Source organism: Copadichromis virginalis, linkage group LG4, assembly GCF_057382275.1.
Source record: "Copadichromis virginalis isolate Kocher_CV1m ecotype Utaka linkage group LG4, C_Virginalis_male_GT1.1, whole genome shotgun sequence".
Taxonomy (NCBI): Eukaryota; Metazoa; Chordata; class Actinopteri; order Cichliformes; family Cichlidae; genus Copadichromis; species Copadichromis virginalis.
The window spans coordinates 35,791,020-35,818,651 of NC_140621.1; the positions used below are offsets into that span (position 1 = coordinate 35,791,020).

The 27,632-nt window shown below is 42.1% G+C and overlaps 2 protein-coding genes and 1 long non-coding RNA gene across 4 annotated transcripts; all 3 read right to left on the minus strand.

The window, feature by feature from the left end:
• Window positions 1-1,989: 1,989 nt before the first annotated feature.
• LOC146712067 (GTPase IMAP family member 9-like) lies at window positions 1,990-2,893 on the minus strand. Its single transcript, XM_085455202.1, has one exon. The coding sequence runs from the start codon at window positions 2,831-2,833 to the stop codon at window positions 2,069-2,071; it is 765 nt and encodes a 254-aa protein (XP_085311328.1). The 5' UTR covers window positions 2,834-2,893; the 3' UTR covers window positions 1,990-2,068.
• A 40-nt stretch (window positions 2,894-2,933) lies between these two features.
• LOC146712068 (uncharacterized) lies at window positions 2,934-6,763 on the minus strand. Of its 2 annotated transcripts, none has more exons than XR_014920241.1 (4): window positions 5,991-6,763; window positions 5,481-5,633; window positions 5,023-5,108; window positions 2,934-4,446 (listed from the first exon to the last, which is right to left on the minus strand). It is a non-coding gene; the product is annotated as an uncharacterized LOC146712068 (long non-coding RNA). The 2 variants fall into 2 exon arrangements; XR_014920240.1 differs by having other exon boundaries at window positions 5,023-5,113.
• Window positions 6,764-14,748: 7,985 nt separating this feature from the next.
• Window positions 14,749-16,179, minus strand: LOC146712069 (GTPase IMAP family member 4-like). The gene has a single exon (XM_085452982.1). It carries the CDS (start codon window positions 16,177-16,179, stop codon window positions 15,397-15,399), a length of 783 nt encoding a protein of 260 aa, XP_085309108.1. The 3' UTR covers window positions 14,749-15,396.
• Window positions 16,180-27,632: the final 11,453 nt, after the last annotated feature.

The following is a 27,632-nucleotide window of genomic DNA, read 5'->3' on the forward strand; positions in this document are numbered from 1 at the left end:
ATGATGACTCTGACCTGTTTGGCAGAGGTTTCCTTAGAGTCATGGATTCTTTTCTTTGTACACAGCATGTGTCTGGCCCTCTGCCTTTGATACCGTGGACCATCATATTTAGGTTTTGACCTTGACTTTCAGGGCTCTGCATAGACAAGCACCAACATATATCAGTGAACGTCCATACATTCCCAGCAGGTCCCTGAGGTCATGTGATCAGGGCTTGCTGGTTGTCCAACACACGAGGCTGAAAACAAAAGGCGACAGAGGTTTTGTAACTGTGGCCCCCAGACTGTGGAAGTCTCTCCCTTTGAGCCTGAGATCTGTGGATCTGTGGTGGCTTTTAAAAAAACAGCTAAAACAGAAGTGGAGGACGCAAGAAGAATGAGTTCAGTAAAGTTTGACTTGTTTTGATTTGTTTTGCTTAATGCGCATTATAATCCAAAAAATACGGTAACTTCTACCTTGCTTTAGCATGTCCAGAAGTCCAACTTTTTGTGTGATGGTTAGCATCTTTCTCTGCCTCTTGAGTGCTACCGCAGGTGCCTTGCAAGGCATGGAGAAAACGTCAGTACTGCACTTCAGAGTCACACTGCTAAGGATCGATGTAGTGATTCTGTACTGTACAGGAGAGAGGGCACGGAGGAGATGGACAATGGTCTACAGTCGATCAGGACGCAGAACACAATGATACAAAAAAAATTATGCAAAATTGCACACAAAAAATCAGCGAAACAGCGAGGCCGCAAAAGGTGAACCGTGTTATAGCGAGCGACCACAGTATGAGTAAAATTAGCATTGCCATAAGAGTGCATATTACATATTAGAGTATAGGTAATGGATTATATATTTCTATACAAGTTCAGGCACGAAAACAATATATATCATATATATCTATATACAGGTTTAAGACACCGAAGTGTTTCCATCCACAAACATGTGAAAACCGTCTGCACTGAAGCTGAAGCACACATTTGCATTTGTATCAGGAAACAGTCCTGTAGAAACTCCTAAAGTGAGAACATGGAGTTTATCCAGGAGAACAAACACAAGAAAACCCTGAAACCCAAAAATCCTTTAAAATGAGAACAAACTGTATGAATGTAGAACAGAGTCTGTGACGGCCAGCAGGATCTAACCTGATCAAACTGATAGATTATCGATCTGTCCAACACACAAAAAGACATTTAAAGACTGTGTGTTATCTCACAGATCACCACTGGATGTGAAAGCAGTCACAGGTTAATGAAGATAAAAGTTCACTTAGCATCCAGCAGGTCACTGCAGCAGATCCAGAGTTGGGCTTCACCTGTTTTTATCCTGTTTCAGTTGTTTCAGACTCACAAGAGGAAACATCGTAAAGCCAAAATATTAGAAACATCATCTGAATCTAACATCTAGTTTTTTATTAACATGTGGCTCATACAAAACCTGAACCCTAAACTCTGGTGACCTGGTGAATGTTCAGTTGTATATAATAATGTACAATGATGATGTGTTCATGTACAAAAAGCTCCCATCTGGCAGGGTGGTGGTGGAGTCCCACAGCGTGGAGCTCAGAGCCTCCATTCATTCAGCTGCTTTTGGAAACTCGTACAATCGAGCTCTGAGACGTCAGCAGCAGATCCAAACACCGCGGTCGTTCTCCTCCTCATCACTCTCTGCTGAGCGCCTCACAGACTTTCTTTTAGATGCTCCAACACAGCTAAACATCTGGTTCTGGTCAGGTTTCCAGACTGTCCACTTCCTGTGATATATTCACACCTGACATGAGTCATTATTATGAGACATTGTCTCCTGTGAGTGGTACTTTCATCAGGTGGAAACCTGCTTCCAAAAGGAAAGTGATGTTCTGTTTTAGGTTTGTTTCCCAGTAATGAAAGTATCCAGTAATCGTGTTGCCCTCCCCTCCACCAACACCGAAGCGCCCATGGTAGTTAGTACTTATTTCACTGTAAACTACTCTGCAAACCACTGACTCTGTCTTAAAAACCCTTCCTGAAATATGAAAATTAGATGTGGTTAACTCAGTTTGACGAGCTTAACTAAATCAAAATCCCCCAGTAGGACTAAAAACTCACTTTTTGCAGCATTTCTCAGTGAGCATTTTGGCCTTCATCGCTAAAGCTGTTGTTCCCATCAACAGTACTGAACCCCCTAAAGCTCCCAGTAAAGCTCCCGATGTAGACGTCAGCTCACCACCTCCAAGTAAATATCCCCCCACAGATCCCAAAATGATTCCCACCAATCCAGTCCTTTCCAGAAGCGCACGCCTGCCTGTTGTTTCTGCTGTTTTTGGTTTTTCGTCCTGCTCGTCCGGTTTTCCAGCCTCTTGGAGCATGTCAGGAGTGTAGAAGTAATCTTTTCCCATCGGTGTTATCTTCTTCAGCAGCTCGGTGACCTGAGCAGGACTTTTGTCTTCAATGTTAAAAGCAAAATATCTCCACTGGCACTGCTCAATGAGTTCTCTGAAATCCTTACTCTCGATCATAGCCTCCTGTATGTTAGCTTCATAGTCTTCATCTTCATTTCTATGGGTGAACACCACTGTTGTGTAGGCCAATGCACGTCTGCCAAAGGTGCGCACAAAAACCTCCAGTACCTCTAATTCTTCAGAGGTGATCATACCGAACCTCAGCACCAGCAGGAACACATGAGGACCAGGACTGGCAAGATCAATGGATCGCTTGATCTCGTTCACCAGCTCATCTTCATGTTTTCCAGGTTTAAACAGACCTGGAGTATCAACAACAGCCACTTTTTGACCTTCCACAGTGCTGTGGGATTTCTGTGTGCGATCTTTGGACGAATCCTTTGAGGTGAAAGTCTCTGTGTTCCCCATGATGATGTTTCCTAGAGTACTTTTACCAACCCTGGTCTTCCCAAACAGCACGATCCTCAGGTCATCTGTTGGAAGAATATTAGTATGTGAGAACTGTCCCAGTCACCATCTCTTACACTGAAAAAAATATGTTTTACTTAATTCAATGGTGGACATTTGTTGCACACAGATGTTTTGCTTCGGCAGCAACTTAAACAATTGAGTTAAATTAACACAATTTATTCATGTTCAATAAACCTGTGCAATTTGTGTTGATAAAATGTGACTTAAACATGTTTTGATGAAGTAATTTGAGCTCTTGGAATATTTTAATCCTTCACAATTTTCTCACGTTATCCCAACACGATTCAATAACTTTTACCCAATACTACTTGGTCACTTAAATACTACATGTTATCTTCAAATTACATTTTGCTATTATATTCTAGTATCAAATACACAATTTTCAAATGGAGGCCTTATAACAGATTGTATTGTTCTCTTCCAAGATGGTTGCTGGCATCCACCAGTAACCTTTCAAAACAAAATGTCTAATTTCACTGCAGTAGGTAAAGAATTAAACTGACATTACTCCTCCACTGAATCTATATAAATCAACAGTTAAATAATGTCAGTTCTTCCGTGTTCTCTGGAATCAATCACAGTAAAGAAATTAGACTGTTTCTTTTGAAAAATGTTGGGAAAGAACAAATCAAAACATTCTATTTAAGGCCTCTGACATCAAGATTCAGTTAAACAACAATTATAACTAAACAATTTGAGGTAATGTTAGTTTCCATTAACATTAAATTAGGTTACTGAATTGGCAAACACCTTCCTATTAACATTACCCATTTTACCCCAATAACTAAAGAAATTAGCACTTGCAGGTCAAAACCTTTATTCAAGAGACGCAAAAATAACATTGATACAGTGACTGTCAAAAAATACAGCACTGATCATACTGTGACATCTTGGTTCAAAACAGCACACTTAGAAATATTCAACGTTCTTTACTTCAACTGAATGAAACTGAAAATACCATTTCACACGACCCATATGGGATATTTAGACTGTATAACTGTTCATGCTACATCTCTTCACTAGTAAAAGAAAGAAAAAATACAAAGACAAATTTAAAAATGCTGCCAAACAGACAAACAGAACTTGTACAGAGCAAAAGGAAAAACAAACAACAAAAAAAACGGCTTGTCCTCATGGCAGTTGCAGAGTATATACAAATGAAACCTGCGATCCGTTTCTGGAATTGAGCTTCAAAAATCCAGCAGAACAAGTGTGAGATTTAAATGTCCTCTCACCTAGAGCTGATCACCTCACATGCATAACAGTGAGCTTCGTTGCAGGAGCAGTTTTGTCTTAGTTGTGAGCTTTCCTTGAGAGCTGAGTTGCATCCAACTCCATTACCACCCTTTGAATCACCTCAAAAGTGTAGCAGAGTTGTGATGGGTAACTCATGTTGAAGGAATAAAAAAGGTCCAAACAGCATGGCTACTGCAAAGGTCACGTTATCCAGATCTTGAAGAACAACATCAGAAAAGTCATTGCCTGGCGCATCTCTGGAGACAGATGTTCATTGTGGTTTTCTCAATCTGTGCAGTGGCCTCAGTCAAGTCCTGGTTAAACACAAAACATTTCTTTAAGATTCCTTTTTAAACTCATCTCTTTTGAATCTACCAGTTCTAATGTTAGAGTAATTTAAACCATAGTAAATAGCTATAGCCAAAGAGTGGCCTGCCATGCTGCCATTCATGGTCTAACAGAGTTTCTAAGAGAGGGTGAAAAACATAATAATTTCAAATGCTTTACATTAGTTTTTGTTAGAAAGACACCGGCCCATCAGAAATCCAGGTTATGTCACTCAGAAGATGTTAGAATTTAGACTTTCAGCCCCACAATTTGGTTAGCTGTTGGTCAGTTGGTCATTTTTTCAAACAAAAGCTAATGTAAATATTGGTGGGATTTTCCTTTGTTCACTAGAATGACAAATTTAAAGTTTTTTCACACTGATGTGACCCCTAATACAGGGGTGGGGCCTCAAGGGCCGGCGGCCGAGTTCACTACCAGGCCTCATGTGAACTTCAAATTATTAAAGAGGACTACTGGTCCTAACCAGTCCAATGAGGATCAAGTGGATAACTAAATGCATTTTTAAATGTTGCAAATCCACAATCTACTCATAAAACACTCACCATGAACTCCTGCACCAAGATGTTGCAATTGTCTTTCACACAGATGCGGAGCACTTTGATGAGGGACTCCGAGCATTAATGTCATCCTTGACTATTATAACAAAGAAAACAGAGATTTGTGAACTTTTCAGTAGCACAGAAGAAAATGATCCCAGACAAAAACTCTTGACTTTTTAAACCAGTCAACATGCAACACCAGCATCTACAAAGCAATATCAAAAGTTCCTGTTTGACATCAACTTTATGGATATATAGTTTCCAGAACATTTATTTTTAAAAAAAGATAATTTTTTCTCAGTGGGCCAGTAAATGCATGACAAAAAAGAATGGCATCCTTTTAGTGGAATCGGTACTCACAGGTAATAGTTGACTGTTTCAATGGATGTAGCATAAAAATCTTTTACTGACCTAATGCAATACATATACACTTTGTAGTTAAAGAATTTTAAAGTTCTTACTGTCATCATGGCAGCTACATCCTTTAGCTTTGTGCACTGTTCCCCCGATCACTTTGCAAACACTTTCAGCAGACTGTCAGAGAAAAACTCAGCTCCGTCAGAAACCTTGACTGTAAAGGCAAGGTTGGGATGCACTGGAATGCTGCATTTTATCTGAAATAACATAAAATTATTTTGAAATAACAGCAGGCACTGTGCTTGGTTAATCAGTAATGTTTTGTTGAATAAAAACTGTGTTTCCAGATCTTATGGGATTAAAAAAATCCAAAGATGTTTGTTTCTGATTTGCAACCCAACAACCCACAAGTTACAACCTCATTTCAGTTCAAGTGTGCATTAATGTGAGTCCAGTAATCACCTTTCTGGCAATACATACAGGTATAAGTTAAACCTATGGCAGATTTTGGATCTCTCAGTTGTATTAATAGGGTGAGTATGCATGCACCTAATAATTATAAAAAACCTATTATAATTAAGTTACAGAAACGAAAATAGAATATACTTTCTTACCATAACACCTTGAACCCACAATCCATCAGCTGACTCCTGGTGAAATGCAGAATAGAGGTCATCTCTCAATGTGCAGCAAAAAAAACAAAAACAAAAACAAAAGGACAGCAGGTGAGGGCAGGAGGGGTAGGGATGTAAGCTAGCATAATGCCGCTGATGATATTAGCTAAAGCTGTTCAATGTCCAAAATCTCACTAACACCACGGTGCAGTAAATACACAATGTAACTGAAGAGTCAGTTGGCAAATCTATTCACACAGAAAACCAAATTATGTTATGAGTGCCTCGTAATTAGGTTTAATGTGATATTACGGCTCTTGTGCCAAAGACAAATTCAAATGAAAAAGCGCCAATTCTTTGACAACAGATAAAACAGCAAATAAGCTAACGGCTCTTTTTTAGCATGTTACATGGCGACACTCTAGACGTTTAACTACATTTGGCTGAAATATGGTAAAAATTAATTCAAAAAATCAAGACATACCAAAAACGTAGAGTTGGCTGCTCGACTTGACTGAGATGGATGCCTTTTTTAAACCACGATCCAAAGCCCGCGAGATGAAATCACGCGTGGTTTCACGAGATTTAACGTTGCTATCTTATTAACTTACTTCACCTGAACATGATATGAACAATTTAATACACCCTTTCTGCATATCATGTAGTTTTTACACTATATAGTTACATTTAACTTTAAAACATGAGGCAATTGTGTTAAATACATGCAAGATGCTTACATAAATCCAAGAGATGGCCAGTCCCTTTTTTTCAGTGTACAGCATTGACATAAATCATAAAGCAGCTGCGAGGAAGGAAATATAAAACATGAAGGCAGGAGGAATGAACAATCAGCGTTTATTAACAAGGAAACACAAAGTCTAAGGAGCTTAGAAATTCTCAAAAGAGGATCCTCTCTTTTGAGGATGCCAATGTTCACATTTTGGACAGAGAGGACAGATGGTTTGAAAGAGGAGTGAAAGAAGCATCTATGTCCACTGTGAGCGACCATCTTTGAACAGAGGCGGGGCTTACGACACCAACTCTCTGCCATCTATAATCCAGTTTTGAGATCCCTCCCAGACGCCTTAACGCCCACTCACATCCTGGGCCATCTGTCCTCAGGAAATCACATGATAAGGTGGGGCCAGGTTTCACAATGAACACACCCGAAACTCTGGCTGATTGGGACCCACACCCAGTTTCACACCTTGGCTCATGTGCTTTTCACACCTTGGCTCATGTGCCACTGGACTTAAATCTGGGACTCTCCACCATTTGACCTTAGAACTGAAGAACCTTCTCGGATGAGAGGTGAAACGTCTTCAAGCAACTTAAGAAAGTCCAGAAGCTTTTCTTTCTAAGCTCCTTAGACTACGATGACTAAGAACGTTCACAGACAAGGAAACACAAAATCTTTCAGCAGAGACACAAAAAAAGATTGCCCAAAATCTCTCGTGCTCGTATCTCATGTTTCGGAAGAACAACCTCTTGAATCTCAAATGTACCTTGTAACTGCCAATGAATCTTCCAGCACTGTGGAGGAGTTTTGGCCCACTCATCTTTGGAGGGTTTTTGAGCATGAACCAACTTTTTAAGGTCATGCCACAGCATCTCAATCGGATTCAGGTCGGGACTTTGAGGTCACTACAGAGTCCTGCAGCAGAACCCAAGTGTGCTTCAGCATGAGGACAAAAAGGTGTGGCTCTAATCAGGAATGGATATAGTTAGAGTTTGGAGAAACCTGGAGTCGGGATTAATTTCCTGGTCAAGTAAAGTTAGCTGACTTAAAGCTAGCAAAGCATGCTGCAACCAGCAACTCTAAGCTGCTGATTAATATACTGATGTTTTCTTTTTTGGGGGGGGATGGGGTCAAACCCGGGCTTACTGGGCTTAAGCCCGGGTAATCTTATCAGAAGCCCGGGGTCTTGGAGTGTTATTTGTTTCATAGTTAGATGCCTGACTGACAACTGTATAAAACAAAAACTACATGACGCACAGTCGTAAATCCCCCCTAATTTTGGTATGATCCGAGCTCAGGCACTGGGCGACTGAGCACTTACACATGTGAGCGAGGGGGGAGAAGCTGCTGCCTGCGAGTTTGCTGCACAGAGGAGAGCTTAGTTTCACCAGGTACAAAAGCAAATCATTCCTACTGTACAAATAATGTAAATATGACGGTGTATCACAAAAGATTGATATCAAACTGATCACTTGACCCATATTACGTTACTTGTTCTTCGAGTGAATCAACAAATGGCGAAATGAAAAGCTGAACAACAACAATGCTGTTTTTTAGAGAGTCTTAGCTTACATTAGGGCTGGGCGATATGACCCAAAATTCATATCTCGATATTTTTTAGCTGGATGGCGATATAAGATATATATCTCGATATTTTTTTTAAAGCCATAAAGTAAGAACAAACAGAGTTCTTAGTCAAAGCTGTGTCCCAGATGTCACACAGGCACTTTTATTAACATACAGCATAGATGTACATGAAAAAAACTACTCAAAAATAAATTATCAGCATTTATTAAATAATAATGCTCCATAAATAAAAGAAAACTGTTGTTTTTGTGCATAACAAAAAGCGTGGCGTTAGCGTGGTTAGCTCGTTAGCGTGGTTAGCTCGTTAACACGTTGATGCCGTCCAGCCCCACGCATGGGGCGATGCGCAGTAACTCGTTAACGGAGATTTGCCGTGTCCATCTTGTCGCTGCCTGCAGGTGAAGCGATGGGGAAGGAGGGGGAGTTGTGTTCAGTGAAGGAGAGGCAAGGTCGAGTAACGTTGCGTAAAGACAAAAGTGGATGAAAGAGAGGCAAACTTGTGGCTCCACAACTATAATTATAACGTAACATAGACTATATCGATATAAAAGATATTGTCACATCTTATATCTCATATAAAAATATATCGATATTTTTAAAAAACTCGATATATCGCCCAGCCCTTGCTTACATGTGTGTTTATTTCATACTTTCTGTTGTTACCCTCCACGGCTAAACAAACTCTCTAAATCGGTTTCAGTTATGTACTGATGGAAGGGGAAAGGAAGTTAGGAAGTTTTAAAGGAAGTTAGCTCGCTAGCTTCCATCTAAATACAATATAGCATGTCCTGACTGAGGGGGTTTGGAATCCCTGGGCTGTAGCTACATCGTAAGGTTAAAACTGTTAAAACTATTGTTGTTGTTTTTTCTGTATATGTCTGAAATAAAGATACAATACAATACAATACAAAAAAAAAAAACTGAGCTTAAATAAATGATTAGCGGTAATAAAAGCCGAGGGAGGTCAACAGTGATCACTGACTGTTTTAGGAGCTTTTTGAGATTAAATTGAAGAAAATACAAAACATTAAACATGTTAACAACACAAAAGCCGTATTAAACGCAGACTACTTTAGACCCGGAAGTAGGATTTGTCACGTCATCACTTAAAGACCGGATAGGGCTAAGCCCGGGTGTATAAAATGGCTGGCTCCGCCTCTGGTGGGGTCCTGTTGACCGGGCATGCTCTGGTGCATCTGCAGATGTAGAGCCCAGTTTAGGCTCCCAACTCTAACCAAAAATCCCAAATAAAATATGGCACATGGTTTGGCAAAGATGGGACAGAGATGGCCCAGAGTTCAGTATTTATCACACGACCTGTTTCAGAGTGACATCCAGACACAACAATCTTTCTATTGAGTGTCTCGTCCTGTAGAGATACACTTCGGCCATGAAACAGTTTATGGAGTCCCACTGTGGCTTAAAAGACAAAACAAAATGAGAATCAATAAAAATGGTCTTATTTTGACACTGTCTCATAAAAAACATTTAAAAGGCAGAACCTTTAGACTTCATGATATCGCTTTTGTTTGAAAATAGAACAGATTTGATTTGCCCATATGACGCCTGTTATCTTCATCTGCTCTTTAAATAAACGGAGCCGATGATGGAGCTTCTGTAAAAAACAGACCCGAGACATATGAGGACAAATCACACTCATTGTTTCACATGGATATAATCAGGTTTATTCATAAAATATAAAAATGAAGGGATGTGGTCACTGTTTGAATTCAGTGTTATTCAATAAAACTACAAAATGTCACTGTTAGGATTGAGATCAACATTTGAAGAAAGGTTTTTGGACTGAATGTGACATGGACTTCATTATTTTTATGTCCTCTGGAAACTTGAGTAAATCGATGGCACACAGATTTAGCTGGGCGATGCTGAGGCGGAGCACAGGTGTGCACATAGAAGCTTCATTCTGGGTCATCAGTACAAACAGCTGCTATGCCAGCAGGTAACGGCCACTCATGAAGTTTAATGGAAGGCCTGGGTCTCGTCTGTGGACAGCTACCAGCTGTTTAACGTATCTGTGATACACTGAAATACTGGGAGTAACAGATTTAACAGGAAGTGTTTCAGAGAAGCGTCAGAACATGAAGCCGTCACTGTGATCCTGCTTTATATAACCTGTGTCTGTAAAGAGTCATAAAACCTCCATATAAGTTTGTTCATGTCTGAGAACTTTGCACTCACCAAAGGAGAATTATTTCAGACTCGGTTCCACATCGCTGCAGACTGAATCTGATAGAAGCTGCAGAGGATTAAACATGAAGAGGAGTCAGGACTTTTTACATGAAACATTTAGTGTTTACAAAAATATTCAACTCATGATCTGAAAATTATTGCTGAAAAGAAAGTCTGCATCCTTACCAACGAGGAGAGAACTGCATCTAAAGACCGACAGACACAACAAGGCAGTGAAAATGAGAGAACTGGACCAAAGTCAGGTTTAAAAGTTCATTTATAGCATTTGCATATTACAGTTTATTAGCTGGATTAACATCAACACAAAAGCTAATGCTACTGATACCAAAGTAAAGCTGGTTAACTGCTCGCTGTCACCCTCGTTTATTTCATCATATTAAAAATCAAACTGTTGTTAATAAATCAGTTTACTTACCAGGAAGTTTGAACAGAGGTGAAGAAGTCCGAGTGTCCAGAACCAAATATGAAGAAGCTTCAGCTTCACTCCAAGAACAAAGACTTCAGTGAATCCACAGAAACTGATTTCATCACATTTATAGTTTAAAGTCGTAGATGTGACGGATTTAACCGCACAGGTTCGAGACGTTTAGAGGATCGCAAGGAAAATGGCGGCGAAATGCTGTCACGATAGATTTGAACTGACTGAAACAGAAAACGTCCAGAAATACCAGAATAAAAAAATCATCTCACCATCATAAAGCCTCCTAAAATATCAGGACTGAACGCTGACTTTATCACCTTTACTGTCAGATCACCTGATGATGATTTTACAGCTCATCAATAGTTTTTCTATAAAATGAAAGGATCTGATTATTGAACAACTTTGTTTTAAAAGTGCGATAAAAATATTCACATTAAAAAAACAGAAACTGTTTTATTTCATGAGCAGATGATACATTTAAAACTTTTATTAATATCAACTCATCAGCTCAGAGTTTTATAAAACTTGAATTATTACATATTTATAATTTCTATTATTGACTCAAATATTAAGAGTCATATGAGATTCATTTGGTTATTTTCCTCTTATCTGTGATATAAAATCTTTACAGCTTAAAAATCAGAAATGATTTCTTTGAGTGCAGCTTGGTGCTGATCAAGCTTTAGACTGAGAGTAAATGAACAAACCTAACATGTGTGAACTAAAAAACATTTCAGACTGAAACTGAAATCGTGTCCCAGTGATTTAAGCAAAGAGCTGCTCCTGTTTTATGTTTCAGGAAATAATGACTGTCCCAAAACTCAAAGCACACACCAGCCTGAGGATCACTGCAGGACAAATACACTCACCCATGGGCTGTGGATCAATCAGTACCTTGGTCTCCACTGCAGTACGACCATCCATGTCTTCTTCTGACTGTTTACATTTCCAACTCACCTCTATATTCAAGTCTGCTCCTGGTTCCCGCCCCTAAACTTCAGCTGTCCAATCAGAAGTCCGGCTGAAAGAAACCAATCAGAAGGCTGAAAAAAGTGCATCATCAGAGTGCATTTCCACAGGTCTGCCTCCTCACACTTAACCTTCTGACGACAACAGGAAACAACACAATAAAACAGCATTAATGTGTTTGTTATTCAGATCAAATGTCAGGATGAGATGAACCATCAGCACTGAAGCACCAAAACCTGCAGTTCCTCTAATGTCCAGCAGAGGCTCCTGCACTGAGCTTTTTACAACGCACCTGCTTCAACTAAGGCTTTAAGTCTGCATAATTAGGGGCGTGGTCTCTTTAACTGAGAGGTGGATGGTGACACAGGTGACTGTAGCTGTTAGTGAAACGTAAACTAAAAGACAAGGAGGAAAAACAAACACCAAAGATCACGTACACTCGGTCTGTAACCCAGGTTATTAACCACAGCCAGTGTCCTAACGCAGCCTTTTCACGGAGCATTTATCTGTCAGTGTTGGATAAAACCATGGTGGGAGACTAAAACCTTGCTCAGAATCAGAATACTTTATTAATCCCAGAAGAAATGATATGGTTATAGTTGCTCCAAGACAATAAGAACAGACTGAACTAAATCAAATAATACAAATATTTTACAAAGAAACTGACAAAATTTAAGAAATATAAATATGCAAAATATTACAGAGAGTAAATATATATGATTGACATTTTACTCTAAACTGTAGAACTTTGTTATTTGTTATTTTTACAGTCGAGCATGTGCAAGAGGGTGTACTGCTCTGTGTGCTGTGCATTAGGTGAACTTTACAGCTCCATCCCTACAACATTACTGCATTTTGATCAGTTTATTGAGTCTGTTAGCATCTGTGACCCTTGACCTGCTTTCCCAGCATGCAACAGCACAGATGATGGTACTGGCCACAACAGACTCATAGAAAATCATAGAAAATCCTGAGCATTGTCCGACAGATGTTAAAAGACCTCAGAGACGATTCTGGCTCTTCCTGTAAAGTGCAGTGGTGTTTTAACTAGGGATGGGTATCGTTTAGGTTTTATCCGAGACCGGTGCCAAACCGGTACTTTTGAAACGGTGCCGGTGCTTAAACGGTGCTCAAACCGGTGCTTAAAGAATGGAGAACACAAACTTTGTCCAAAAACCTCTCATGTTCAGCTGTTTTTTTGTAAAAAGATAACAATGTTAGCCTTTTCTGCAGCTATGGGGCATATATGGTATCACTCTTGGCTGGAAGCAGTGCTTAAACAATGGAAAAAACAAACTTTGTCCAAAAACCTCTCATGTTTAACTGTTTTCCACTTTTTCTTTGGTCATTTTAGCCTTTTTGGCCAGGGTGAAGGGAGTATCTGCCATCAAACAAGAAGACAGCCGCATGTAGCTATGATGATGTTTGCTAGTTCACCTTACATGCATTAATGTAATAACGTGGTTAGTGTACTCAACGTAAATTACACACGAACAACATTAAGCTACTCACGCAGAGAAGAACGGCTGCTGCTGCATCATCATCCTCATCATTCCTGCTACACTGGCAGGGCTAGGGGCCAGGACTCTCCTCTTCGGGTTTTTGGGGGATGTTGCTAACTCCGGGTCCGATAACAGGCATCAGGTGGATGATGGCGTCCTCAGCTCTGAGGGGGATCCTGATGGGGTCTGACAGATCTGGGGGTCAGGCAGCAGTGCCACATTTAGCTGATTGACACAGTTGCCACATCCATCCAACCATTTTCTGCCTCTTCTCCAGGTCCAGATGATGAAGGCAGTGGTCTCAGCAGAGATGCCCAGACCTCCTTAACCCAAGCACTTATTTCTAGCGAGACACCAAGTCACCCAGAGACATAATTTCTTATGTCTTCAGGAGCAGTGTCCTCAGTCTGCCCAGGTGTCTCCTTTCATATGGACATGCTCATAACGCCTCACACAGGAAGCTGCCAGAAGCATCCTCGTCAGGTGCCCAAACCACGTCAGTGTGCTGCTGTTGACTGAACTCCTGACCGCATCACTCCAGAAAATACGGCCATCCTCTAGAGCAAACTCATTTCTTGTATTCACACTTTCATTTCTTCACTACCCAAAGCTCATGAGCACAGATGAGACCAGGAACAGGTAAACTGACAGCTTTACTTTCCCCTCCTTGCTTCACCACGACAGACTGGAGCAGTGTCCACATTACTCCCGCCCTCAGTCATTAACAATACTCGAACATAATTAACATTTGTTATGTTTGTATGGACAGGCAACAGAGACATCACTAACTCAGCAGAGCTGGTCTCACAAACCTCTGATGCATTTTAGGACCTGAGGCATAAACATGGAGCACTGAGGCTGTTTCAGGTCACAGCAGGAGGACAGGAGGTGAGTCAGAGCCTGAATGTCTCTGTCAGTGCTGATAAACTCCACATGATTAAATCTCAGCTGCTGCTGACTCTGAACCGCAGAGCTGAAGAGGACTCGTTGTTTGTGTGTGAGAATTGTTCTTTACAAAATTAATCAAGTTTATAGAAGTGAGGCTAACGATCCAGTCTAATGCATGCCTGTGTGTGCGCTGAGCTATATGAGCTGTGGACAAGAGGGGAAAGAGAGGCCGTATCAATGCTTTTCAAAATAAGAGAATGTTAGCATTGGTAATACAGCTGCAGCCATAAATACCTGCGCATAAAGAGCTCGTTCCTTTATACTTACATCCCAACTAATGCTGGAATAAAGTTGCAGCACTCGGCAATCTAACGTTATAACAGAAAAAAACAGCACACGAGTAGAAAGAGAGTCGGGACAGGTGACATTTAAAAGGCCAATTTATTTTAATTTGGACATTTTATCATTGTTTCTCCAAATTTAACAAACTGTAGAAAAAACATATAAGGAAGCAACTTTAACAAGTCCTGCAGCAGCAAAAATGTTCACAGTTTTAATCGATCAAAAGCATGAAAGTAAACTGCCAATGTGTCCGAACCTAACTCCAAAAACATTCAAATGTGAAGAAAAACAGAAGGGGAACATTAAAAATCATGAAGAATACATATGAAATGACGATGTCAACACATCTCAGAGGTACTGAGAGGAAACCGCTGGTTGTCTCGATCAGGGTGAGAGACGCAGCGTCAGAAATAAAAGCTCACCAATCAGCACAAACCTGCATCTACAAACTGGAGAACAATTTCAGAATAATGCTCATCATCAGCCACAGCACAGTGACATCAACACTCAGAGACGCTCTGTGCAACAACATCGTTCATCAGGTTTGGACGCTCGTGATCTTCGGGCGGCGCTGCATTAAAAACAGGGCTGGATGGTCGTTAATGCATCAAAGGATGTTTAATGTCGTTTCTTCAAACTCAGTCTGAAGGCTTTAAGTCACATAATCAGTTTAAGAAAAAGTCTCATGACCCTCGCTGATCCTTTTCATCGTGCTGGATGTTGTAAGTGGCTGTTGCACGGCTACAGTCAGAGCCATTCATCACACTCCTTTGCCAGGTAAGAATTAAACTGTATCACTTTCTGAGCTAATTCTTCACCCAGCATAGAAGCTAACAAGCCCCCCACCACAGAGGTCAGGTCCCTGTTTGCATCACTGACCTGATATGTTGGTTTCAGTCTGTTCTTATGTTCTTCCAACATTTCCTTGGTGTAATATTCTTTGCCCTCTACCTTGTTAGTTTGCACCACCTGATTGATTTTGTCCACCAGCTCCTTTACCTTTTCAGTTTTCTGGTCTTTTTCACCTTTGTTGTTAAGGACACAATAGTTCTCTGTTTTAAAACCAACTCTCTGAGTAAACTTTGTTATCTTATCCTCATCCTCAGCTCCATCTACAGTCATCAAGAGGAAAAAGTAAGGCCCTGACGCGTCGCCAAACATCTTCTTCAGGGCTTCCACTCGTTTCTCGTCTTGTGTGTTATCTCCCACCCATTTTTGCACATACAGGAACACATGAGGACCCTGATCAGCCTCAAACACGGATGCAGTGATCTTATTCAGCACTTCCTCTTTTTTATAGTTGGTGTGGCACAGACCAGGAGTATCAACTAAAACCAGTTCTTGGTCTCCAAACTGTGCCGTCTCCGTCTTGCACGGTGTTGTATCTGAGAGAAGGCGGTTCTTCTTCACAGCAGGTTTACCGAGGAACGTGTTGATGGTTGAAGTCTTCCCAGCTCCAGTCTTCCCAACGAGGATAATCCTCAGCTTTGTCGGCCCTGTTTGAGAATTTACACGACATTCATCACACATCAACACTGCAGCAGTCACAGTGTGACTGATCTAGACAACAACAACTGACATTAGCTTAAATTGATCCTATTTGCTTCCTTTGCTTTTCAAAGACATGATCAGTTAGTCTGGGTTGAACAGCTGACTCCAGCTTTGTAGAGTCTCACTGAGCTAAACGCTGCTTTGCTGATGACTCGGTGCTCTTTATGTCTAATGCTGCAAAACACCTGAAAGGCTTCAGATGGTTTTTAAGGCGTCTCAGTTCTGCAGCAGTCACCTGCCATGTGAACCAGGCAGCCATCTGTTTAAAGAAAACCCTTTCAGTATAATACATGGATAGAAATGAAAGTAAAGTTTTATTTAAGTATGAAAATAATTTTAGGAGCATTAATGATGTTCACGCCTCCTGGAGCTCTGTCCTAAGAATACAGTTAAACAGCTAAAAGGAAGAAAATGTCTGAAACTGTAACTATTAAACTACAACCAATGATAGTAAAGCACTCCATTATAAATATAAATAAATAACATAAATTACATCATGTCAGAAACAAAATGACTTTCTAGTTTTGCTGAAACACCAAGTTAGTAAAACATCTGTAAGGGACCTTTGAGTGAAACTCTAAACTTTAAACATTTAGTTTAAATCGTGCAGTGAACATCTGCAGCTGAAGTCTTTAAACTTCACTGAATTCTCCAGATGAACTGCTGTTCTCTGTGTTTTTGTCTAATAACATGAACAGTATAACGAGCAGCTGTTGTGTGACGGTGGAAGCGTCACTGAATATTGGCAGCATCTGTTGAATGTGACAAGAAAGCTGAGTTTGACTAAAACACCAAAGTGTGTGAGAAATGTAAAGTTACTTTCAAAGTTACAGGTAACTCCACAGGCTGACAGTTAACATACACGAACGTAAACCTGGAAATATTAGTCTGAGGAAGAGAACGAGTCCTCGCTCTGCTGGTTCATCCAAAAGCTCAAATATAAAACGTTCTTACCATCATTTGCATGTTTGCCGGCCATCCTGCCTGCTAGATGTGGTTGGTGGGCAGTCACGAGTGGGTCCTCTTCTTTGTAACTTCATGTTTTTATAATAACGTCTGTATAGTTCCCTCCCCTTGAACACACATCACCAAACTGGTTTCCGAAAGAGCCGTCCAATCACAGAGCACGAGTCAGAATGAGATGCAGACTCAAGGACCAAAAAAAGAAAGGTTCAACCAACAGGGTGCTGGGATTTTTCACTTATTAAAATTTAATTAGTTTAATTCTTTTTAAGAAAGTGGGACGTGGTATTTAAAACAGTGTGTACAAAAAAGATGATGCAAGGACCTGAAAATAAAATGAAGCCGTTCACAAAGATCCTGCGTAGAGCTGGCAGAAGTGCACATCAGTACGACGACCTTTGATAGAAAGGACACGTCCTTTCTTTTACACAGGAATCAGAAATATCTATTCAAAAATGAAACATGTTAGGCGACTATTTCTTGTCTTGAAATGTGCATTTCTCCTTTGTTTTTACTGCGGATCTTCCAGGTCAGTAATCAGACCAGAAAACGCTCAGACAGGTGGATGGTGACACAGGTAGCCGCTAGCAGTCTTCTAGGCTTCACCTCAGCTAACTGGAGTCCCTGAACTAGATCTTTGCACAGTGTTTGTGCTGCTGGAGCATTTTCATTGATATGACACATCGTCTGTGAGGTTACTGTACTAACAGACCCTCTAAGAAATCTGAGCTTCAGTTTTGTGAGTGAATTTCCAGGACTTTTATTGGAGGTTATATGTTATTATAAGCTACCAGCTGCAGCTTCAACGACCAAGCTGTTCTCAAACCCTTAAACTCTTTTATCATAAATGACTGAGAAAAGTTGTGGGTCAGAGTGTGGGCGAGAGGTATTTTGGCTTTTGAAATGAAAATCTTTGACAACCTCTGATTACAACAGCAGCTACATCAGTGTGGTTGAGGTAACACTTTAAAAATCACAGCTTTAAGGCTTAAATCACTCGTGTTTCCCTGTGATGCTCAGAGGAGCAGTGAGCCGTCCTGACTGAGCGCGCTCCTCTCCTCACTTCTGATAACCCCCTCCTCTCTGATGGTCCAGCTCCTCCCCAGCACTGAGCCCGCCTCCTGGTTTGAGGATGTTGGACTCTGAGGAGCAGTGCAGCTGTTTGCTGAACGTCTGCCCTCTGGTGGCCACAGGAGAAACTACACCTGCTGGTCTGTCTGGGTTTGAAACGTCTGACACAGGCTGTATCCCAATTCAGGGTCTGCAGCCTTAAAGTACGCAGCCTCAACGATCCTCAAGGGCCGCGTACTCAAAGACCGCTAAGGCCGGAAGTACGAGGCTTGTGTAATGGGACGGTCTAGCCTCCGTTGCGCTGATACTGTTGTTTGTCAATAAAGTTTAAAAAAAAAAGCCTCTGTTGCGCTGCCCAGGTTGCCTAGCAACCATGATACTAACAGCTGGAAATGTGTCATACAGCTGTGTCATACAGCTGTGTTTGACAGAAATGAAGTAGAAAATCTTTTGTTCATTTGTTTGTTTCTACATGAGCTTTGATCATTCTCTGTAGGATTAAGCTCAGCTATTGAACGGCGTATATTTAAAAGTAAAGGCTTTAAAACCAAGTTAGTACAAACGTCACTAATGTCACATGACTTTGCTGACATGTGGCCAACAGGAATGTTTAATGTTCTTCGTTATTAAACATTTGCACATAAATAAGTGACATAATATTCAGTACTTAAAGTTTACTCTTCAGCCGCCCCTCATCCGCCGTTTTTTTCGGCAAATTTATCCACACCCACCGCCGCGCTATGCATTCTGGGATATGTTGGGCCACGAAGTCTACACTGCCACGTCCTTAAAATTCAGGGAAATGAAGGACGCATTTCAGGGCCGCATTTCGAGCAGCCTTTGAATTGGGACAGCCTTCGGCGCGCCGCTGTGACGTAATCGGCCTTAAAATGCGGCCTTTAAGGCTGCAGACCCTGAATTGGGATACAGCCACAGGCTGAGGCTAAAGGGTGAAGTGACCTGAAGTGTCTGCAGCTACGATGAGAGCTGATCCCCATCAGCTTTACACTCCAAGACTCACAGTCTGAAGACAACATCTGGTTAAGTTCAGCTCGGTGCTCTCCAGACCCAGCTGTGAGCATCAGTGTGATGGATCCATCACAGTGTGAATCACCTGCAGCAGGTTCATGGCTGTGATGCAGAGGAGCAGAAAGCAGTGCTGATGCCATGATGTTGAATCTGTTTCTGATCTGGTTCATCTCATGTGGGATAGATTGATGAAAAGTCTCCTTTTACTTTTACTTTACTTTAAATTTTAACTTATTTAAGTTTGGAAAAGGTTTTTAAAATACTTAAAGTGCCTGGATCACAGAGGCTTTCAGGATGCTAATTGTTATTTATCAATGCCTATATTACCTCTGATCAGCTATGACATAAAAATAATACTTTCTATATGCCATTGCTATCCGGGATTCATTACCTTATCAAGGTGGAGGGGTTTGTGTGTCTTGTGGGGCTTTTTGTCCCCTGGTAGCGTCTCCCATGGCCAATTGGTCCTGGGTGAGGGACCAGATGAAGAGCGACTCAAAAACCCCTATGAGCAGAAGATCCAGGAAATAGTTTGCTCTATCTGGGGTAGAGTTACTGATCTTCAACACCCACCTGCAGCAGATCTTTGACAGCATTGCAAGGGCGCACTAGTCTGAATGGACCCTGTTCAGCACTTCCAGGTGGTTGGTGTCTGTCAAGGTGGTAAGCCCCGAACCTGATGGTGGACATCAGAGGTGAAAGGGAACCACCAGCCTGAAGAAGGAGTCCTATCGGGCTTGATTAGCCTTGATAACTTCAGAGGAAGCCAACCAGGAACCAACAGGCTGAACAAGGCTCGGGCAGTGGCTAAAGCAAAAACTCATGTGTGGGAGGAGTTCAGAGACGCCATGGAAAAAGACTTTTGGACTGCCTCGAAGAGATTCTGGCAGACCATCAGGTGACTCAGGAGGGGAAAGTGCACATAGACTATAGTTGATTGATTTAAGCCTTTATTTGTCCCTTGCAGTTGCCTGCAGCAAAATTGGACCTTTTCTAAACGTACATACATCACATTGGGGAGGCAGGTCACAACAGGTAATGTAAAGAAAACAATGAAATGTATAACAACAATGGACAGTCGAGGAGGAACAAAGAAACTCTGCTCAGAAAACAAAAACATCACAGCACAAAAGTGCATGAATCTTCACACCATAACACCATGAAAACACATGACAAGCAACAGGGAGTGAGCCGAGTAAGCGGCATCAGGGTCGCTGCATCACTGCACATTCCAGCTGACCCACCGTCTGCGCCGGATGGGAGGCAAGTATCGGAGGAGTTTGGAGTGGGGAAGGGGAGTGAGTGTGTATCTGTGTCAGTGTGTGTGTGAATGGGATGCTAGGCTCCCTATTTCCATCATTTGCAATGGCAGCAGCAAGCTTTCGGCACTGGGATCCCATTCCTCTAACCAGTTTCTCCGTTTTGTCCAGTCTTCCGCAAGATGTAGCAACAAACCCTGCCGGCACCGAGATGCCAGTTTCTCTGCCATCTTTCCTGTCTTTGCAAAGCACCAGCGAACTTTCATGGTTCGGGGATACCAGATTCTGTCCTCTATCGCCCCTTTTAAGACATCCAAACCGCACAATGTGCCTAATTCTTCATGGCGTCCCATCACTTTTCATGTGCTTTCACTAGCATCATCTAGCATCCACCCTCGACACCGTCATTCAAGACCGCTCTCTAAGCCAACTCACAGTTCTGACTACGTCTAAACATCTTATCATCTCCCATGAAGTTTGGTGGACTCGCACTCTGCTCTCTGACAATTTGGGGGCTGATCATTACAGAAGGCAATTTTCCTCCAGTCAGTGTTTCAATTAATCAACCCTTCATTTGATCTCTTCTCCAAACATTCCTTCCTAATTGTCCGAGCTCATCCACTCCACTTCATGAAATCCTCGACTACTTTACTGAGGGCTGTTCATCTTCGCTGGCCTGCCACCAGTTATTTCCCTCTCCTTTCGGTGGGGATGTCACTCGGCGTTCGCTCTCCCTGCACTTATCTTTGTCCTGTTCTCTCTCTCTCACCCCAAAAACAGCAGATGGCCCCGCCACTCCGTGAGCCTGGTTCTGCCAGACATCATTGCAGGGTCTTTAGGCGTCTGTCACTGTGATTTGGTGCCGTATAAATACGTTGAATTGAAAATCAAATTGTTACTGCTGAGATCTTCGACCTTCTAGGGGACGCCTTCTTTGGGGATCTGCCAGGCATGGGAGCCGTCGCCAGTCCCCTTCGAGGCCTTCCCCAAACCACAGCTCAACTCATGTCCAAGCATCACCTTTACCTACTAAAACGCTGTCAAACCTAAAATGAGGATGTGGGCCCAGCTAGTGAAAAAAATAAATAAACACAATGCTTTGGTTCTATAACATTTTTTCTATCATTGCTTTATTATGGATCAGGTGCAAGAGTTGTTAAGTGTGGATAATAAATAATCGATCAATGCAATAGCAAATTGTGTCTTTTTCTCAGATGAACAGAAAGTGGAGAGTGATGAGATATGAAAATGGAGGAAAGACAAACTCCACGTCTCTCTGGACATCCTCCGTAATTATATCAAAAGTATCAAAAGTCTGTTAAAGCTGCCAAATCTGCCTTTTTGTCCAGCATTATCATGACTAATAGCCACAACCCCCGAGCCCTTTTCAATACTTTTAACTCTGTGGTAAACCCTAGCACTATCACTTATAGGGATGCCTCCCCTGCTCTTTGTGATAAATACTTAAAGTATTTCTCTGATAAAATCTCAGCTCTAAGGGCTTCTCATCCATCTCATTCATCGTCAGTTTTAGACCCAGTTCCAGCCTCTGAATGCTTGACTGTCTTCCAACAGTTTGAGCCAGTGTCTTATTCTGCTTTAAAAGACATAATTGATCATCTCAAAATCTCTGGTTCCCCGCATAATATTCTTCCTTCTCGTTTCTTTAAGGAAGCTTTACATGTTATTGGTCCTTGTATCTTATCTCTGCTGAATGCATCATTGTCATCAGGTTGTGTACCGTCTGTCTTTAAGCATGCTGTTGTGCAACCTATTATGAAAAAGAAAAATCTTGACCCTAATGGTCTCACTAACTACAGGCCGATCTCCAAACTCCCTTTTATTTCCAAAATATTGGAAACGGTAGTTCTAAAACAACTTCAGGCCTTTTTAGATGCAAATGGTATTAATGACAAGTTTCAGTCTGGTTTGAAACCTCGCCCCAGCACAGAGACAGCCTTACTTGGAGTTGTTAATGATCTTCTTTTAACTGCTGACTCTGGATACTCCGTGGTTTTAGTTTTAGTTTTACTTGACTTGACTGCTGCTTTGGTTAACCACAACATTCTTCTGTCAAGACTGGAACATGTTGTTGGTCTCAAAGGTACGGTTTAACTTGGTTTAAATCCTACCTCTCAGAGAGGTCGTTCTCTGTTGCTATGGGGCAACACTCCTCAGCTTCTGCCCCTATTTACTGTGGTGTGCCTCAAGGGTCCGTGCTCGGTCCTGCTCTCTTCTCTTTGTACATGTTGACGTTGGGATTAATTTTTAGTAAATACAACATCTCCTTTCACTGTTATGCTGATGATATCCAGATTTATTCACCTTTGAAATCCGATGTGTCTGCTTCTTTGCAACCTCTGTTCAACTGTTTGCATGAAGTTAAATTTTGGTTATCACATAATTTTCTTACACTGAACGAGAATAAGACCAAAATCATAGTCTTTGGTAGTCACACTCTGCTAGACCAGTTAGCTGACGCCCTAGGCCCTCTCGCTAGCCATCTCTCGCTCACTGTAAGGAACCTGTGAGTGTTCCTGGATGGCTCTTTAAAACTTGAGAAACAGGTCTCCACTGTGGTAAAAAAACAGCTTTTGCCAGTTGCGTCAGATTTCCAAAGCAAAGCCGTTCCCTCCTTTAAAGGACCTTGAAAAGCTTATCCACGCATTTATCACATCCAGATTGGACGACTGTAACTCCCTCTACTCCGGCCTCCAACACTCTTCTCTTTACCGGCTTCAGTTAATTCAAAATGCAGCTGCGCGTCTTTTAACAGGTACGAGAATCTATGAACGCATCACTCCAATTTTAGCCAAACTACATTGGCTCCCTGTTAAATATCGCATAGATTTTAAAATTCTTTTGTTCACTTTTAAAATTCTAAATAATTTAGCGCCCAGCTATCTCTCTGAACTCCTCCACTTATACAATCCCAACAGAGCACTTAGATCAGGGGTCTCGAACTCCAGGCCTCGAGAATTTGCATAATTAAGTTTAAGGAACTGACCTCCCAGCCCATTGTCCCTTCACTGGGCTGGTTTCAGTCATTATGCAAATGTGCTGTTTATAAGATTGAAAGCTCCAGTCCGCTGAGACTGAAGACGTCACCTGGATGATGACGAAACGTTTCTGGAGCTTCACAATCACCGTGGAACGCCCCTCCCAGAGTTTATGTGAACGTTAATGGAGCAGCTCTGGATGCCACACTAGATACAGGTTAGTCTCTTCCAGCAGTAAATGCAGACCTGTTGCCTGAAAAAAAAAAAGTCATTAAAGAATCTGTGGAATTCTCCACCCATAAGACTGGCCAATGGCACTAACTGCAATCCATTAGGAATAACCTGGTTAATCATTGGATTTATGGGCAAGCAAGTCTATCAACGGTTTGTGATAGTGCAGGACCTGACATCCCCCTTGGTTCTTGGGATGGACTTTATGACTCACACTTCACTAACAATACGTGTCCCAATGAGAACTGTAATTATGGATGATCTGTGAAAATGGGCTGCTCCCATGGTCACTGTGAACAAACCCCCCCGCGAACCACGGTTCTGTGTTGACTTCCATGGTCTAAATTAGCTGACCGCGAAAGATTTTTACCCACTCCCGCAAGTGAATGAAACACTGGACTTTTTGTCAAGAGGGAAGTTTCTCACAACACTAGACCTCGCTCAAGGTTTTGAGCAGGTCCCCATTGCTGAAGAAGCTAAACCAAAGACTACTTTTATCATGCACTGTGGCCTGTTTCGTTTCAGAGTCCTTCCTTTTGGCCTGTGTAACACCCCTGTGACTTTTCAGCAGCTTATAAACAATGTTCTAGCTGGCCTGGTTTATAAGTCCTGCGCGGTGTATCTGGATGACATTGTTGTCACACCACGACTTTTGAGCAACACCTGCTTGACCTAAAAGAGGTCCTTGGTAGGCTTTAGTCCGCTGGCCTCTCTTTATAACCAAGCAAATGCCAATTCTGCCTTACAGAACTCACCTTCCTTGGTTATTGGGTTATGCCAGAGGGGATCCATTCTGACCCTGACAAGGTGAGAGCTGTGAGTTCAAAGTGCCACAACAAAGCAGGTGCGACAGTTCCTTGCCCTAACTGGCTACTGTCGCCGCTTTGTACATGGCTATGCCCGTCATGTCCTCACTAAAAAGGACGAAGAGTGTCATTCCAGAGTGCCGAGCAGCTGTAGACTTTCTGAAACATTCTATAGCCTCAGCACCAGTCCTCAGGTTCCCGTCCATTCTTCATTCACACTGATGCATGTGATGCTGGTCTTGGAGCAGCATTAATGCAGAAGTATTAGGATGGCAAAGATGTTGCTGTGGCTAGCCATGCCTTGCACAAATCAGTAAAACCCTACTCGACTCCAGAGAAGGAGTGTCTGGCTGTCATCTGGGCCTTGGACCCTATGTCGAAGGCTTGCACGTAACTATTTACACTGACCACAGCAACTGAAAGTGGTTGATGTCTCAACCAAACCCCTGTGGCAGGCTTGCTTGGTGGTGTCTTCTCCTTCAAAACCTTGAGTTCAGCATTATCCACAAACCTTGAGAACGTAATAAGGTGCCTGATGCCCTTTCATGTAATCCCCTCCCAGGTGTGGAAGCCCCTACCAATCTTCTCCCTCCCTATGCCGTGATTGGGAGCATGGACCTTCGTGCTCTACCTTCTGCAATTGTTTCTGACCGCCCGCATGTTCGTCAGTTGCAGCTTGAGGACCCAGTCACGGGCTCATTGCTCAATCAGCTCAAAAGTCAAAAACAAACTGTGGAGGATAGTCGGGATCTGGAGAAGTACGTTGTACAAGATGATCTCCTCTATTTCCTCAACCAAAAACAAAATGTGGTCTCCATCCACTCAGCCCTCCTGTTAAAGACTGAATGTCCACGAAACGTCTTACTCAGATAACCTGAGAGCTTCACTTCAGGATGCTCATGAACATGCTCGCTTGGTGCTCGCAGAGAGTCATAAACGGCGAAAGCACTACTATGATCTGAGACGTCGCGCGGTCTCTTACGATGTTGGAGACCTAGTCAGAGTAAAGTCACACCCAAAATCAGATTCATCGTCCTACTTTTCTGCAAAGTTGGCCCCTTTTTACACTGGTCCCTACCTTATCCCCAAGAGGAGGTCTGAGGTGAATTACTGTCTCACCACAATGGACACTGGAGAGAAAGTTTTTCATGTTGCAAACCTGCAACCATTCTACAGATTTAAAGATCTCCAGACACCCTAATCTTAGGGAGGTGACGGGCAGTCACAACTTTTCTGGGAGAGGGGCAAAGATGAGCTGGACTGAAGGTGTAGAGATATATGATATGCTGTGGATGTTCTTTCTTTGAGACTTTTGGGAAGGTATAAAATAGTTCAGGGCGGTGTCCTTCCTCAGAAAACTGTTTGGTGCTTAATTTAAACTTTTTCTCCACTGCAGTGTTTTTCTTTTTCCTTTTTCTTTCATAAACCTCACTTCAAAGACACTCAGCTGGTGGTTGCAGTTTTATTTAAAGTTTCCGTAACAAAAGCTGAAGGCTGCAGCAGCTTTGGATCTCAGTCTCCTGGACAGCAGCTTGCCTCCTGCTCTTCCAGACCCAGACTGTAGTGACTTGATAATGTTGATACGAACACTATTGTCTCTAGCCACACCCCTGCCGAGATTGACTTTGACCGTACTGACACTGTCCCGCTTTTCGTGGACCAGAACTCTTTCCAAGAGACTACTGACATTGCTCTGGAGACAGAGGCGTCTACTTTAAACAGACCTGGAGTGTCAACAACATCATATTTTTGACAGTCAATGATCTTTCCTTCCTTATGGCACTTCTTTAAGTCCTTATCAGAAGTGAATATTTCTCTGCTGCCCATGTTGATGCCTCCTAGAGTACTTTTACCCTGTCCACTCTGTCCATACGGGACGATTCTCAGCTCACTCGCAGAAAAAATATTTGCATGTCAGAATTTTCCCAGTCATAATGGCTTCAAACTCATCAATCTCTCGCTCTCAAACCTGATTCAAACTGTGGAACATATTTCATCATTTACAGTAATGTATCCAAAAATGTATTCATCAAGTCATTAAACAGACTTTAAAAGTACAAATGCTGCAGTCAAAGGAGCTTGCAAAGAAAAGCGTCTGGACTTCTTTAAGTTGCTTGAAGACGTTTCACCTCTCATCCGAGAAGCTTCTTCAGTTCTAAGGTCAAATGGTGGAGAGTCCCAGATATAAACCTGTGGGAGTTTCCCCCCACAGAGGGACAAAAGGACCCCTGATGATCCTCTAATCACATGAGCCAAGGTGTGAAACTGGGTGTGGGTCACAATCAGCCAGAGTTTCGGGTGAGCTCATTGTGAAACCTGGCCCCACCTTATCATGCGAATTCCTGAGGTCAGATGGCCCAGGATGTGAGTGGGCGTCTGGGGAGGGAACTCAAAACTGCTGCACCAGCTCACATACACATATTTTTATAAATTAAATAATTTGATTTTATGTATTTTTTTCTGAAACCTAAATCAGTTAAAATGAAAAATAGGAATATTCTGAATATCGATTTTCTATATCTATCTGGGTTTGCGTCACAGCTGCAGCGGTCAGAGCAGAGACGCCCAGACTTCCCTCAGCCCAGCCACCTCTTCCAGTTCATTCATAGTCCAAGAGCTCTCCTAATCAACCATCCCAACAGGAGCAGCAGCTCCACTACAAGTGCCTCTCAGATGGCTGACCTCCTCAGCCTGCCTCTAAGGAAGAACTCCTCATTCCTTTGGTCACAAAACCACATCAGAGTTGGAGGCCACCACCTGATAAAGCATAAACAGATAAACAGAACCACACCATGGTAAATGGTAGCTGCAATGGTTCTTATGCAGCGCTTACTCTGCCTGTGCTATAAAGTGCTCCTGAGCTACAGCCACTGCTCATCTGCAAAAAGTAAAGATGAAATCCTGAGGCCACCAAAGTGCAGTCCTTCCACCACCTATGCTATTCTGTCTATAAAGGTTATAAAAGCTCAACACTCAGTGTCATATTTTTCCACTCTGGGTCTACTTCTGCTGGATTGATGGATGTGCACCGCTCTGCCTCTCCTCTGTAAGCCGACAACACTGGTGAGACTGTG

What these genes read in the sequence shown, in the direction of transcription:
- LOC146712067 (XM_085455202.1), bottom strand. Translation starts at nt 2,833, where the DNA reads ATGGGGAACACAGAGACTTTCACCTCAAAGGATTCGTCCAAAGATCGC.
- LOC146712069 (XM_085452982.1), bottom strand. Translation starts at nt 16,179, where the DNA reads ATGTGTGATGAATGTCGTGTAAATTCTCAAACAGGGCCGACAAAGCTG.